Source organism: Euleptes europaea, chromosome 1, assembly GCF_029931775.1.
Source record: "Euleptes europaea isolate rEulEur1 chromosome 1, rEulEur1.hap1, whole genome shotgun sequence".
In the NCBI taxonomy this organism is placed as follows: domain Eukaryota; kingdom Metazoa; phylum Chordata; class Lepidosauria; order Squamata; family Sphaerodactylidae; genus Euleptes; species Euleptes europaea.
Window position 1 is genome coordinate 14,487,254 of NC_079312.1, and position 15,394 is coordinate 14,502,647.

General features: G+C 46.3%; 1 protein-coding gene across 1 annotated transcript; it reads right to left on the reverse strand.

Annotated features, from left to right (window-relative positions):
- Positions 1-334: 334 nt before the first annotated feature.
- LOC130493835 (zinc finger protein 420-like) lies at positions 335-15,132 on the reverse strand (the record flags this gene model as incomplete). The annotated part of the gene is made up of 5 exons (XM_056867415.1): positions 14,965-15,132; positions 14,092-14,199; positions 11,542-11,647; positions 10,025-11,370; positions 335-631 (listed from the first exon to the last, which is right to left on the reverse strand). Coding segments are annotated over exons 1-5 (2,025 nt in total), but the record flags the coding sequence as incomplete, so codon positions are not given.
- Positions 15,133-15,394: the final 262 nt, after the last annotated feature.

Consider the following 15,394-nt stretch of genomic DNA (forward strand, 5'->3'; position numbering starts at 1 on the left):
ATCTTGAATATTCCAAACAGCGATGCTCAGTTCCAATTCCAATTTCTTACATTCTTCAGTGTGCTGTGTAACACAAGTTTCTATTATATACTCTCATGTACTATAGGGTAGGACAATTTCCCATTCCCATCTTCAAGTTATTTCCAAGCTTGAATAACAAATTGGAATTGCCAGCACGGTGCCATAGCTTGATCTATTGTAAATTAGTGAACACAGTTGAAGGGGACCACCTCTAGCACCCCCGACTGCCCTCTTGCCTCTTAGTGGCCCCCCTAGGTAATCCCACCGCCCCCCAGGGGGTGGTACTGCCCACTTTGGGAACCATTGATTTATATGGCTTCTCCCCAGTGTGAATGCGTTGATGTGAAGTAAGGTAGGGCTTCTGGCTGAAGCTCTTCCCACACTCCAAGCATTCATATGGCTTCTCCCCTGTGTGAATTCTCTGGTGTAAAGTAAGGTGGTTCTTCCGGCAGAAGCTCTTCCCGCACTCCAAGCATTTATGTGGCTTCTCCCCAGTGTGAATGCGTTGATGTGAAGTAAGGTGGGGCTTCTGGCTGAATCTCTTCCGACACTCCAAGCATTCATATGGCTTCTCCCCTGTGTGAATTCTCTGGTGTAAAGTAAGGTGGTACTTCGGGCAGAAGAATTTTCTGGTGTAAAGTAAGGCTGTCCTTCCGACTGAAGCTCTTCCAACACTCCAAGCATTTATATGGCTTCTCCATGTGTGAACTCTTTCGTGATCAGTTAGGTGGCTATTTTGAGAGAAACTCTTTCCACACTCCAAGCAGCAATATATTTTCTTCCTGTTTGGATCTTCTGTTCCATCTTAATGCTGGATATGCAGCTGATTCTTTTCCCTTTCATGGGGCACTTATTCCTTCCCTTTTCTCTTTGTATTTTCCTTTGGGCTGGGATCTCATAGGTATTTCTGCCCTGACAGGCAACCAACTCCTTCCTCCGCTTCTGTTTTCCTTCCCTTTTTCTTTTCAGCTGCCTCTGAAGTCTGTCTCCATCCCAAGGTTCCACCTCTAGATCCTTGTCTCTTTCTGAAGATACTCCTCCTGATTGCCCCTGTCGCTCAGTCTCTGCTGCATCTCCTGCTGGAGCAGAGAAAGTGAAATCAAATAAGAGCTGCTGGAAACAAAGACCTCTTAGCACAGCTTGTCATTACAAAGTAGTGCTTTTTCCAATGGGAACTAGAAGCTGGGGAAAGCCTCTGTAATATGTACCGTATTTTTCGCTCCATAAGACGCACTTTTTTCCTCCTCAAAAGTGAGGGGAAATGTCGGTGCGTGTTATGGAGCGAATGTTGGCTGGGCGCGTGCGCGTCGGGACGGCGAACGCCGGCTTGCGGCGTCCCAACGCGCACGCGCCCAGCCGGCTCTGTGCCCCCCGCCCGCCTCCCAGCTGGCCGTCAGGGCGGGGAACGCCGGCTCGCGTCGTCCGGACGCGCACGCGCCCAGCCGGCTCTGTGCGTCCCACCCGCCCCGACGGCCAGCTGGGAGGCTTTAAAGTGCGGGGGGGGAGGTTAAACTGCTCTTATACACGGGTCAATACGGTAGGTGGAGGGAGGGGGGACTTACCACCGCCGCCGCCTGCCCGCGCGCCTTCCCTGCGGCCTGGGAGCGGCCTGCGGGGCCTCCTGAGCTCAGGGAGGGGGCCGCCGCCGCCTGCCTGCGCGCCTTCTCTGCGGCGGTTTCTTTCCCCCCCACCCCATCCCAGCGCTCCTTCTGCGTGGCGGCAGTTTCTTCCCCCCCCCCACCCCAGCACAACTTCTGCGCGGCGGCGGTTTCTTTTTCCACCCCATCCCAGCGCACCTTCTGCGCAGCGGCTTCTTCCCACCCCACCCCACCCCACCCCAGCGCGCCTTCTGCGTGGCGGCAGCAGCTCTGGGCGGCCCCACCTGCCTCCCAGCTGGCTGTCGGGGCGCACATGCTAAGACAAGTTTTTAGAGGAGGAAAACTAGATTTTTTCTTGTTTCCCTCCTCTAAAAACTAGGTGCGTCTTATGGTCAGGTGCGTCCTATGGAGCGAAAAATACGGTAACTACAGGCAAGGGAAAAGGACAGGGAGAGGAAGTGGGGGACTGGAAGGGCAGACGAAAGAACAACTTCTTCTCTGTAGTGCTCTTGCTCCAAGGACCTCCATGGCAGCTCAACTCTGGTGCCTTTGTGCTCCTAGTTCAAGGAGATTTTTGTCCCTTGGGACAAGGAAGGAGGTAAGCATTTTTCTGGCTCTATAGGAGGCATACATTTGCAAATGTATGTATTTATTTGGAAAATTTCTATGCCACCACCCCAGGGAACCTCCCCAGGGCAGCTTATAAAATGAACCATAACAAAAAGATAGAACATCTTAAAACCAGCCCTCAAAAACACAGGTAGAGCATCAATCCATCAAAACATGGAGCAACTGAAAACGGATTTTAAGCATTCTACTGGCTAAAAGTAGACTGTAACACAATGATTTGAAAACTTAATTAAAAGCCTGGCTAAAGAGAACATAAAGGAAAATAGCATAGGCACTGGGGGAACCTCAAGGGAAAGGGCCTCCCAAAGGCAAGCTGCCACCCTGGAAAAGGCCGGTCTTTGGCCATCACCTGCCCCACCTATGAAGGCAGGTCAGGCATTGTGAGGAGGATATTAGCTGGTATGATTGCAACCCGTTCTGCCTTTTAACAGCTTTTCTATGTGTTTTATTGTACTTAGTGAAACGTTATTATGCCAATAAAGGTACCTGAACTGAGGAAACTGAGGGGTAAAGAGATGGTTTTTCAAGGAAGCTTGCCCCCAAACCATGTAGGGCCTTATAGGTAAGAACCTGCATCATGAATAGTGCCCAGAATGGGCACTCAGGTCAGTTCATTCAGCACCATCCCTTTATCCTGACCCTGACAGTAGCCTGCCTGCTGAATATAGAACCACCTGAAGTCTCTGGTCCGTTTTCAGAGGCATTCCCTGAAAATGAATAGTCAAAGGAGCACCACCAAATTTACATCATGTACCTGATTGCTGTGATGGGGGCGGATAGGGTAGGGTAATGGCCTGCTGGGAGAGCTGATTAAATCACCCTAGGGTGACACAATTGGGATTAGGTAGCCCCATTGCGTAGCTAATTTGCAAGATCTGAGCAAGGCTGTCAAAGATGGAATGTTTTGGAGGACTTTCATTCATAGGGTCGCCATGAGTCGGAAGCGACTTGACAACACTTAACACACACATACAAACAGGAAAACACAGAGCAGGAGAAATCCCACCTGGGTCAATCAAAATAGTCTGAGATCATCAAAGAAGGGGAGGAGGAAGGAACCAGATCTGTCCTCCTCCCGCAGAGGTAAGGGGGTCTCTTTTGTCTTTTGCTGATCGTAGCATTTGTTGTATTTTCTTGGTGGGTTTAAACACTGTTTGTAGGTTATGTTTTTTCAAAAGTTTCTCCATCGTATCAGTGACTCCTTTAATAAATGGCAAGAATACCTTTCCTATGGGAGACTGTTTTTCCTGAGTTTTCTGATTTTTGTTTGGTTTAATGGCCCTTCTGATTTCATTCTTGGAATAGCCGTTTGCTAGCAGTGCGTGATTTAGATGATTAGTTTCTTCCTTGAGAAACTGTGGTTCACAGATCCGTCTTGCACGGTCCATTAATGTTTTCATTATTCCTCTTTTCTGTCGGGGGTGGTGGTTGGAGTTTTTGTGTAAGTAGCGATCTGTGTGAGTTGGTTTCCGGTAGACCTTGTGACCTAACTGAAAGTTTGTTTTACGGATGACAAGGGTATCAAGAAATGGGAGTTTACCCTCAATTTCCTTTTCCATGGTAAACTGAATGTTTGGATGGATATTATTAAGATGGTTTAGAAAGTCCATTAATTTTTCTTCACCATGGCTCCAAATAGTAAATGTATCATCTACGAACCTGAACCAGACTGTAGGTTTGTAAGGTGCCGATTCTAATGCTGTCTTTTTCAAAATATTCCATGTAAAAGTTTGCTATTACTGGACTGAGAGGACTTTCCATAGCTACTCCATCAATCTGTTCATAAAATTCTTTATCCCATAGAAAATAACTTGTTGTCAAACAATGGTGAAATAAGTCTGTTATATCTTCCGGAAAAATCAATGAGATTGTGTCTTTTACTGGAACCTTGGTAAAGAGGGATACATCTTCAAAACTGACTAATATATCCTGTGGATTGAGTTTCAACAGACTGATTTTGTTGATGAAATGAGTTGAATCTTTGATGTAAGAAGTGGTTTTTCCGATGTGGTCCTGTAGGAGGGTTGTCAAATATCTAGCTAATTCATATGTTGGGGAACCAATGGTGCTCACGATGGGTCAGAGTGGGATGGAATCCTTATGAAACACAAACAGTGTTTAAACCAGGGGTGGGGAACCTTTTTCCTGCCAAGGGCCATTTGCACATTTATGACATCATTCAGGGGCCATACCAGGTGTAGATCTCCCGGTGGGGGGGGGAAGAGGCTAGGGTTGCCAGGTCTCCAGCCACCACCTGGAGGTTGGCAACCCAGGGGAGGCCACACAGAGAAGGCCTGCAGGGTGCCCCCACTCCCCTCTCCCAGGCGGAAGGGCAGCCAGCAGTGGGCCCGAGAAAACGAGGTGCCAGGGGGGCGAGGCCCACAGTCGATCGGCAAGGGAGGAAGGAAAAACAGAGAAAACAGAGAAAGAGGAAAAGAGAGGGAAGGAGAAATGGAGAGAAAGGGAGAAAGAAAGAAAAGGACGGAGGGAGACAACGAAAGAGGGAGAAAGAGAGGGGAGAAAGAGTGACAGAAAAAGAGGAAGAAAAGAGAGAAAAGCCTTCCCACACACACACACCCGCGCACGCTGGCCCCAGCCTCCCCTGCCCAAACACACCAGGCGGTGCACAGAGCCCCATGCAACCGGGCCCCAGTCTCCATGCCCTCTCCTCCCCAGAGTCCACAAAAGGCCCCCCCTGAAGCCTGATCGGCTCCTGCATGCATGCTCTGCTGCCGGGAGCTGCCAGCCTCTTTCCCCCTCCCTCTCGCTGCTCAACAGCCAACAGTCGGCGAGAGGAGGTCCAAAGGGCACCGCAGCGCCGCTGTAAGCCGTGGTGCCAGGAACACCCTCTGGGAGGGCCGCCCTGCGCCCCGCCTCTGCAGCGGGGCCCCGGAGCTCCCGAGGGCCACAAAAAATGTCCTCGGGGGCCGCATACGGCCCCCGGGCCTGAGGTCCCCACCCCTGGTTTAAACCCACCAAGAAAATACAACAAATGCTACGATCAGCATAAGACAAAAGAGCCCCCTCACCTCTGCAGGAGTATATTGTATACCTTGCAGTTGTGGACAAGTTTACATCGGGACCACACAACGCAACATACAAACAAGGATAAAAGAACATGAAAGATACTGCAGACTTGGCCAACCTGAGAAATCAGCAGTGGCTGAACATGGACTGACCCAAACAGGACACAGCGTCTTATTCCAAGACACGGAAATACTGGACAATTCTACCAACTATTTTGTCAGATTGCACAGAGAAGCCATTGAAATTCATAAACATCAGCACAACTTTAACAGAAGAGAGTTTAAGAATGAATAAGGCTTGGCTTCCTGTCCTGAAAACCTCCAGACTAACAAAGACTACAGTCCACAATAGCCATGCGGATTAGCTTTGGATTCCACATGTTAACAGATCACTTCAGGATACAATGGTTCCAAATTAACATACCACACCCTCATTAGCACATTATCTTGATACTTACTGGACAATGATTAGCACATTACCTTTAATACTTTGCAGGACAATGACTCAGCTCAAACCCAACCTCTTCTGACTATATATTACTCTTCCTACACACTTGACACTGAGAGACACTGTCCTTCAGTGTTACTCCTCTGAATATGCCTGCAACATCTGCTGGCGAAACATCAGGAAAGAAGATACCAAGACCACGGTCACACAGCCCGGAAAACCTACAAGAACCAAAGGTAGTTTTGTTTAGTATAACAGAAATATAGAAAATGGTATCTTAACAAGAAAATAAAACAAAACCTTAGAATGTTAGAGATTAAACTGGGATAAAAGGCATATCTCCACCGAGTGTATATACTCGTGTATAATTGAATAGTAGATATAATACTGTTGAAGCATTATTGTAATCCCTTATTTTCCCCTTCCCCTTTAAGTTTTTTCTCTTATTCTCTTGAAAATAAAAAATATATAAATTTAAAAAAATGTCTGGCAACCTTAAACACCCGTTCAAGCATAGGACTCTGCCTGCCGCATCTCTGCATCTCAGCCCCCTGACCTTGCTTTCTTGCTTCTGATCAGCTGATTTTGTGGCTGGCTCCTCTTTCTGCGGAAGTCATTTTGTTGCTGTGCCCACCATGCCAGGTCAGAATACCAAATGTGCCCGCAGGCTCAAAACAATTGGGAACCCTTAATTTAAAACATTTGAATGCTGCCTTTCAATACAAATAGGATTCCCAAGACAGCAAACATCAAAACATTAAAACAATTTGGCATTAAAACATCAACACATTAAGAACAGCACTGAAAATCTATCAGTGATAAAATTAATATAACTTTTAATTTTAAGCATGAAAGGCAGCTAGAAAGCTCTCTCCCATTTTATGCTATATTTGACTGAGAATAAAAAAGCATCTGTGTAATAACTTTGAATGGACCTTCCTTACTACAATAACACGATTTATGAGAAAAGCCTTGCTTCAGTCTCAGCATTTAGATGGCTTCTCTGCTGTGTGAACAACTCAAGATGTTTCCCCCCTAGTGTGAATCCTTTGATGTTTAGTGAGGTTGCCCCTCTTAAGAGAAACTCCTCCCACACTCCAAGCATGTATATGGCTTCTGTCCTGTGTGAATCCTCTTATGATCAAGAAGGATTGACTTAACAGAAAAGCTCTTGTTACAATCTGAGCATTTGTACAGTTTCTCCCGTGTGAATGCGTTGGTGTGAAGTAAGGCCCTGCTTCTGAGTGAAACTCTTCCCACACTCCAAGCATTTATACGGTTTCTCTCCTGTATGAATGCTCTTGTTTATGAAGGCTTGATTTATTAGAAAAGCTCTTGCTACAATCTGGTAAAGAAGAAAACACCTCTGTACTAATGACAAAAGCTAAATCAAAAGAAAGTACTGGATGTCAAGTATAACATAACCACACTTCAAATGTAATAATACCCAAGACAATTCCAATCTTGTGTACAATATTGCAACTAGAACTCCTCCAAATGAGGAATACATACAATACAGTCCATATAAAGTCCAGAAATGGAAATCCTCAAGGCAAAGTGTATCTTGAATATTACCAACAGCGATGCTCAGTTCCAATTCCAATTCCTTACATTCTTCAGTGTGCTGCGTAACACAAATTGCTATTATATTCTCTCATGTACTATAGGGTAGGACAGTTTCCCATTCCCACCTTCAAGTTATTTCCAAGGTTGAATAACAAATTGGAATTAGAACTGAGCATCGCTGTTTGGAATATTCAAGGTACACTTTGCCTTGAGGATTTCCATTTCTGGACTTTATATGGACTGTATTGTATGTATTCCTCATTTAGAGGAGTTCTAGTTGCAATATTGTACACCAGATTAGAATTGTTTCTTGGGTATTAATACATTTGAAGCGTGGTTATGATATTCTTGGCATCCTGTACTTTCTTTTGATCTAGCTCTTGCTACAATCTGAGCATTTGCATGGCTTATCCCCAGTATGAATGCATTGATGTAAACTAAGCAAGGTGGTCTCTCAGTCTGAAGCTCTTTCCACATTCTGAACACTGATATGGTTACTCATTTCTGTGAAGCAGGAGATGTGATGCCAGGGATATGCTCTGGCTGAAGCTTTTCCCACATGCCACGCTTACCGTATTTTTCGCTCCATAAGGCGCACCTGACCATAAGACACACCTAGTTTTTAGAGGAGGAAAACAAGAAAAAATATTTGGAGCACCAAGAGGATGGGCCCCGCCCAACAGCTGAGCATCGGACCAGGAAGGGGGGGGGAAGTGCTCCGCGCTGCCTGGGCAGGCAGCGCAGGGCAGTTTAAAGACCCACCGCCCCCCTTCCCAGGACTCCTTATCGGCTTCCCAGCTGGCTCCCGGGGCGCTTTTGGACGGGGTGGGGGGTGAGGCTGAGAGGCGCATGCGCGTCCTGCCCTCCCGGCGCGCGTGCTCCTCCCTTCTCCTTGCCTCAGCCGAGCTGGTTGAGCGGAGCTGGGGGGAGGCGAGCTGCTCGGGGAAGCGCATGCCCTCGCCAGCCGCTCTCCTTCCACCCTCGCCGGACTCGAGGGAGGAGAAGCGTGCAGCTAGCTGTTGGCTTCCCAGCTGGCTCCCTGGTGTGCCGGGCTCCCGAGGCCCGCTGGGTGGCAGGGGGGAGGGCGCCCCGCCCCCCAGCTGGCTGTCGGCTTTCCAGCTGGCTCCCAGGATGCGCCGGCTCTGCGCTGGGCTCCAGCGGTGCTGGGAGGCTGGGCCCCGCCCCCCAGCTGGCTGTCGGCATCCGAGCCAGCACACACACACACACTCACTCCATAAGACGCACAGACATTTCCCCTCACTTTTGAGGAGGAAAAAAGTGCGTCTTATGGAGCGAAAAATACGTTATATACAGCTTCTCCCATGTGAATCCTTACATTTGTAATGAGGTTGCCACTGCAAGTGAAGCTCTTCCCACATTCAAAGCATTCATATGGCTTCTCCCCAGTATGAACACGTTGATGTAAAAGTAAGGTTGTCTTCCAGACTGAAGCTCTTCCCACATTGCAAGCATTTACATGGCTTCTCCTCTGTGTGAATCCACTGATGTAAAGTTAGGTACTGATTAGCTGAGAAGTTCTTCCCACATTCCAAGAATTTATATGGCTTCTCTCCTGTGTGAATTTTCTTTTTTATTTTCTTTTTAATTTTTAATGCTTTTATTATTTTTATGTAGGGTACAGAAGGAAAAAAGGGGGGAGGGAAGAATTCACTTCCGTCTGCAATAGGCGGTGTTTTCTTTGGTCGGTATTATGCATTCAAAAAACAGATTTTATACTTATTACAGTTAGTTTGATATACTAACTTTCGTCATAGTCTTATTCAATTAAAAGATTATAAAAAAACTGAATAAACGAATCGAGTGTATTATTAAACATGGAATACAGCTGCTAACGTAAAAGAGTAACACCATAAATATACCGTGGCTACCATTTCTCTAAAAATTACTCATTATATAAGTAAGTCAAGTATAATCTTAGATATGAAAAACATCTATTCATCTACTCATATAAAAAGGAATAAAGCTAAGTCTAAATACCTAGAGACATAAGTATGCCATGGTAGCCATTTCTCATAAAATTGCTCTACAGATTGTCAACTGGATTCATCAGGTAGGTAATTTTGGTCATATTTACATATTCTGACATCTTTTCTTTTCATTCGTCAACTTCTGGTCTTTTGTCTCCATCTCCTCGCGAGCACCACTCTCGCTACTGTTGTAGCATATTTTAAATACAACAGATGCTACGATCAGCAAAAGACAAAAGAGACCCCCTCACCTCTGCAGGAGTATATCGTATACCTTGCAGTTGTGGACAAGTTTACATCGGGACCACACAACGCAGCATACAAACAAGGATAAAAGAACATGATACTGCAGACTTGGCCAACCTGAGAAATCAGCAGTGGCTGAACATGGACTGACCCAAACAGGACACAGGGAAATATGGGACAGGACACGGAAATACGGGACAATTCTACCAACTATTTTGTCAGATTGCACAGAGAAGCCATTGAAATTCACTTCCATCTGCAATAGGCGGTGTTTTCTTTGGTCGGTATTATGGATTCAAAAAACAAATTTTATACTTGTTACAGTTAGTTTGATATACTAACTTTCGTCGTAGTCTTATTAAAAGATTATAAAAAACCCGAATAAACCTGTGTGAATTTTCTGGTGCAAAGTTAGGCTGTCCGTCTGACTGATGTTCTTCCCACACTCCAGGCATTTATATGGCTTCTCCCCTGTGTGAATTTTCTGGTGTAAAGTTAGGCCGTTCGACTGAAGTTCTTCCCACGCTCCAAGCATTTATATGGCTTCTCTCCTGTGTGTATCCTTTGATGTTTAGTGAGAACGCCACCGTGAGAGAAGCTCTTCCCACACTCCAAGCATTTATATGGCTTCTCCCCTGTGTGAAGTTTCTGGTGTAAAGTAAGGTGGTGCTTCTGGCAGAAGCTCTTACCGCACTCCAGACATGTATATGGCTTCTCTCCTGTGTGTATCCTTTGATGTTTAGTGAGGGCGCCACCGTGAGAGAAGCTCTTCCCACACTCCAAGCATTTATATGGCTTCTCCCCTGTGTGAAGTTTCTGGTGTAAAGTAAGGTGGTGCTTCTGGCAGAAGCTCTTACCGCACTCCAGACATGTATATGGCTTCTCTCCTGTGTGTATCCTTTGATGTTTAGTGAGGGCGCCACCGTGAGAGCTCTTCCCACACTCCAAGCATTTATATGGCTTCTCCCCAGTGTGAATGCGTTGATGTAAACTAAGGCTATCCTTCCGACTGAAGTTCTTCCCACACTCCAAGCATGTATATGGCTTCTCCCCTGTGTGAATTTTCTGGTGTAAAGTAAGCCTGTTCTTCCAATTGAAGCTCTTCCCACACTCCGAGCATTTATATGGCTTCTCCCCTGTGTGAAGATTCTGGTGGTGTAAAGTAAGGTGGTGCTTCTGGCAGAAGCTCTTACCGCACTCCAGACATGTATATGGCTTCTCTCCTGTGTGTATCCTTTGATGTTTAGTGAGGAAGCCACCGTGAGAGAAGCTCTTCCCACACTCCAAGCATTTAAATGGCTTCTCCCCAGTGTGAATGCGTTGATGTAAACTAAGGCTATCCTTCCGACTGAAGTTCTTCCCACACTCCAAGCATGTATATGGCTTCTCACCTGTGTGAATTTTCTGGTGTAAAGTAAGGTGGTGCTTCTGGCAGAAGCTCTTACTGCACTCCAGACATGTATATGGCTTCTCTCCTGTGTGTATCCTTTGATGTTTAGTGAGGTCGCTACCTTGAGAGAAACTCTTCCCACACTCCAAGCATTTATATGGCTTCTCCCCTGTGTGAAGTTTCTGGTGTAAAGTAAGGTGGTGTTTCTGGCAGAAGCTCTTACGGCACTCCAGACATGTATATGGCTTCTCTCCTGTGTGTATCCTTTGATGTTTAGTGAGGAAGCCACCTTGAGAGAAGCTCTTCCCACACTCCAAGCATTTATATGGCTTCTCTCCTGTGTGTATCCTTTGATGTTTAGTGAGGTCGCTACCTTGAGAGAAGCTCTTACCGCACTCCAAGCATTTATATGGCTTCTCCCCTGTGTGTATCCTTTGATGTTTAGTGAGGTCGCTACCTTGAGAGAAACTCTTCCCACACTCCAAGCATTTATATGGCTTCTCCCCTGTGTGAAGTTTCTGGTGGTGTAAAGTAAGGTGGTGCTTCTGGCAGAAGCTCTTACCGCACTCCAGACATGTATATGGATTCTCTCCTGTGTGTATCCTTTGATGTTTAGTGAGGGCGCCACCGTGAGAGAAGCTCTTCCCACACTCCAAGCATTTACATGGCTTCTCCCCAGTGTGAATGCGTTGATGTAAACTAAGGCTATCCTTCCGACTGAAGTTCTTCCCACACTCCAAGCATGCATATGGTTTCTCCCCTGTGTGAATTTTCTGGTGTAAAGTAAGCCTGTTCTTCCAATTGAAGCTCTTCCCACACTCCAAGCACTTATGTGGCTTTTTGCCTGTGTGAACCCTTTGATCATCAGTTAGGCAGCTATTCTGAAAGAAGCTCTTTCCACACTCCAAGCAGCCACATGTTTTTCCCCCTGTATGGATCTTCTGTTCCATCTTAATGCTGGAGATGCAGCTGATCCTTTTCCCTTTCATGGGGCACTTATTCCTTCCCTTTTCTTTTTGTATTTTCCTTTGGGCTGGGATCTCATAGATGTTTCTGCCCTGACAGGCAACCAACTCCTTCCTCCGCTTCTGTTTTCCTTCCCTTTTTCTTTTCAGCTGCCTCTGAGGTCTGTCTCCATCCCAGGGTTCTACATCCAGATCCTCATCTCTTTCTAAAGACACCCCTCCTGGTTGCCCCTGTCGCTCAGTCTCTGGTGTCTCTCCTGTTGGAACAGAGAAAGTGAAATCAAATAAGAGCTGCTGGAAACAAAGACCTCTTAGCACAGCCTGTCATTACCAAGTAGTACTTTCCCCAATGGGAATAAGAAGCTGGGGAAAGCCTCTGTAATATGTATCTACAGGCAAGGGAAAAGGACAGGGAGAGGAAGTGGGGGACAGAAGGGACTGGAAGGGTAGATGAAAGAGCAACTGCTTCTCTGCAGTGCTCTTGCTCCAAGGACTCCATGGCAGCTTAACGCTGGTGCCTTCGTGCTCCTAGTTTAAGGAGATTTTCATCCCTTAGGACATGGAAGGAGGTCAGCATGGCTCAGTGGTAGAGCATCTGCTTGGCATGCAGAAGGTCCCAGGTTCAATCCCCAGCATCTCCAGTTAAAGGGACTAGGCAAGCAGGTGATGCGAAAGACCTCTGCCTGAGACCATGGAGAGCAGCTGCCGGTCTGAGTAGACAATACTGACTTTGATGGGCAAGGGTTCTGTTTCAGTATAAGGCAGCTTCATGTGTTTATGTGTTTCTGCCTCTATAGGAGGCATACATTTGCAAGTGCATGTATTTATTTTGAAAGTGTCTATTCCACCACCCCAGGGAACCTCCCCAAGGCAGCTTATAAAATGAAACATAACAAAAAGATAGAACATCTTAAAACCAGCCCTCAAAAAAACAGCTAGAGCATCAAACCATCAAAACATGGAGCAATTGAAAATGGATTTTAAGCATTCTACTGGCTAAAAGTAGATAGGAATACAATGATTTAAAAATTTAATTAAAAGCCTGGCTAAAGAAAACATAAAGGAAAGTAGCGTAGGCACTGGAGAGAACCTCAAGTGGAAGGGCCCCCCACAGGCAAGTTGCCACCCCTGAATAAGGCCTGTCTTTGGCCATCACCCGCCCCACCTCGGAAGGCAGGTCAGCCCTTGTGAGGAGGATCTTAGCTGGTGAGCTGGATAGGAAGGGTAAGGAGGCAGTTTTTTCAAGGAACCTTGCCCCAAACCATTTAGGGCCTTATAGGTAAGAACCTACATTATGAATAGCGCCCAGAACGGGCACTCATGTCAGTTCCTTTAGCAGCATCCCTGTATCCTGATCCTGGCAGTAGTCTGCCTGCTGAATTTAGAACCAACTGAAGTCTCTGGACCATTTTCAAAGGTATTTCCTGAAAATGAATTGTCCAATGAGCACCATCAAATCTACATCATGTATCTGATTGCTGGGATGGGTGCGCATAGGGTAAGTAATGGCCTGCTAGGAGCACTGATTAAATCACTCTAGGGTGACACAATCAGGATTAGGTAGCCCCATTGTGTAGCCAGGCACACCTTTGTGCCAGGGGAAAAGTTCAGTGGTCAACCAGTGTCCCGCCAAGACTTGACACACAAGATGGATCTGAAAACTCGATGAGAGGCATCCATTTTGTGTGGACAAATGTCTTGCTCTCATGCCAGTTTTGGGCCCCCGTGCCTTTGTGGGGTTCTCTTAGCAGGCATAGGGACCGACTGCTTACAGGGAGCCCCCTGGCAGAGTGAATAATACAAACTAATTTATTAACCAAAAAGTTTTTATAGTTAAGAAAACAAGAGAACTGTTATAACAGTGGAACAGTGACATCATCATTCCAGAACAGGAAAACCCAGAGCAGGAGTGATCCATCCTGGGTGAATCAAAATAGGCTGAGATCATCAGAAGGGGAGGAGGAAGGAACCAGATTGATGGCTGTTCCTTGTTGCAGTTGTACATTTGCTCTCACATTTCCTTTGGCCTTGACTTGGCCATTGGGGTTTCTGGGGGGTTTCACTCACGAGGAGTGCCACAATGGGAACAGGGCACCTTTTAGATGGATTGCATCCCTGATTAGACAAAATGGAAATATGTGGAGTGCCCACAAAAAAAATCCTGCAAAATAAACAGAAACACCCATTTCACTGTATGACTGACTCCTGCTTACCTGAGAAGGTGACACCAGCACACCTGCCCGATTCTTCAGAGATTTGGAGGAAACACATTTCTCTGGGATGGTGCTGCGAATCAAGGAATGGTCCAGGAACCCAAAGTCCTTCAAGGAGACAACAACATGAAGAGGTTTAGGCTTTCCAAGAATATTCATGGTGTTGAGAATACACCTAGACTTTGGGGATGGGGGATATTTGAACAGCTTACAAGATCTTTGCTTCCAGCTTGATGCAGATACAATGCAAACATTATTAGGAAACAAATATCAGAAACGTAGCTTATTCAGAAAAAACTCTGAGGTAAATATTAACCATCAACCAGGAGTTGTGGGATGTTAGGTCTTTAATAATGCATGTCTAAGGAAAACCTTCTCTTGAATGGGTTTACAACATATAAACACAGCATACTGCTGCAACCTGGATACCTGCTGGACCTTGTAACCACTAATAAGGATGTCTACTCAGAATACTACTCAATCAAGCCTACTCAGTGGGGCTTACTCTGGGAAGGTGTTGTTAGGTATCCACTGCGTAATGCAGGGGTCCCCAACATGGTGTCAAAGGGGTCCTTGGCCTCTGCTGACACCTTTCATGGTGCCCTCCAAGTGTTTTAAAAAAGTAGATGGGCCAGATAGGCCTTTTGCCTAGCAAGGCTTTTGATTGGCTGTGCATTTTTTTATTGTTGCTTTTTAAAAAAATGTTACTGGAATTACGCAGTGGCAATCATTTTGTGGCTGGCTCCGCCTCCTCTGGCTGCCATTCTGTTGCTGAACCAACCACGCTACGTCAGAATTCCAAATGTGCCCGCAGGATCAAAAAGGTTGGGGACCCAGATGCTGAGATCTCCCATTACTGATGGCTTGAATTACAGACGAATCCTCTCCCACATACAGGATAAAAGGGCCAAGCTCCTTACCCAGAGAGGCTGCAGTCGCATAATTCTCTTGCATGACTTCCCAGTACAGAGCTCTTTGGGCAGGATCCAGCAGAGCCCATTCCTCCTCTGTGAAGAACACAGCCACCTCCTTGAAGGACATCGAGGGCCCAGAAGGAAGATTTCCCCAGTTCATCTTCTCTCACTGCCCCTGAGTATTCACACAAGAAAGCAAAATCCCATTTGCAGGTCATTTGGAAAAAAAATGGAACAAATCAAACCAATGGCAAGAAAAAATGAACATGTCTTTTTCAACTCTGAAGAGTATCCCACAAGTCACATGAACACACGAAGCTGCCTTACATTGAAATCAGACCCTCGGTCCATCAAAATCAGTACTGTCTACTCAGACCGGCAGCGGCTCT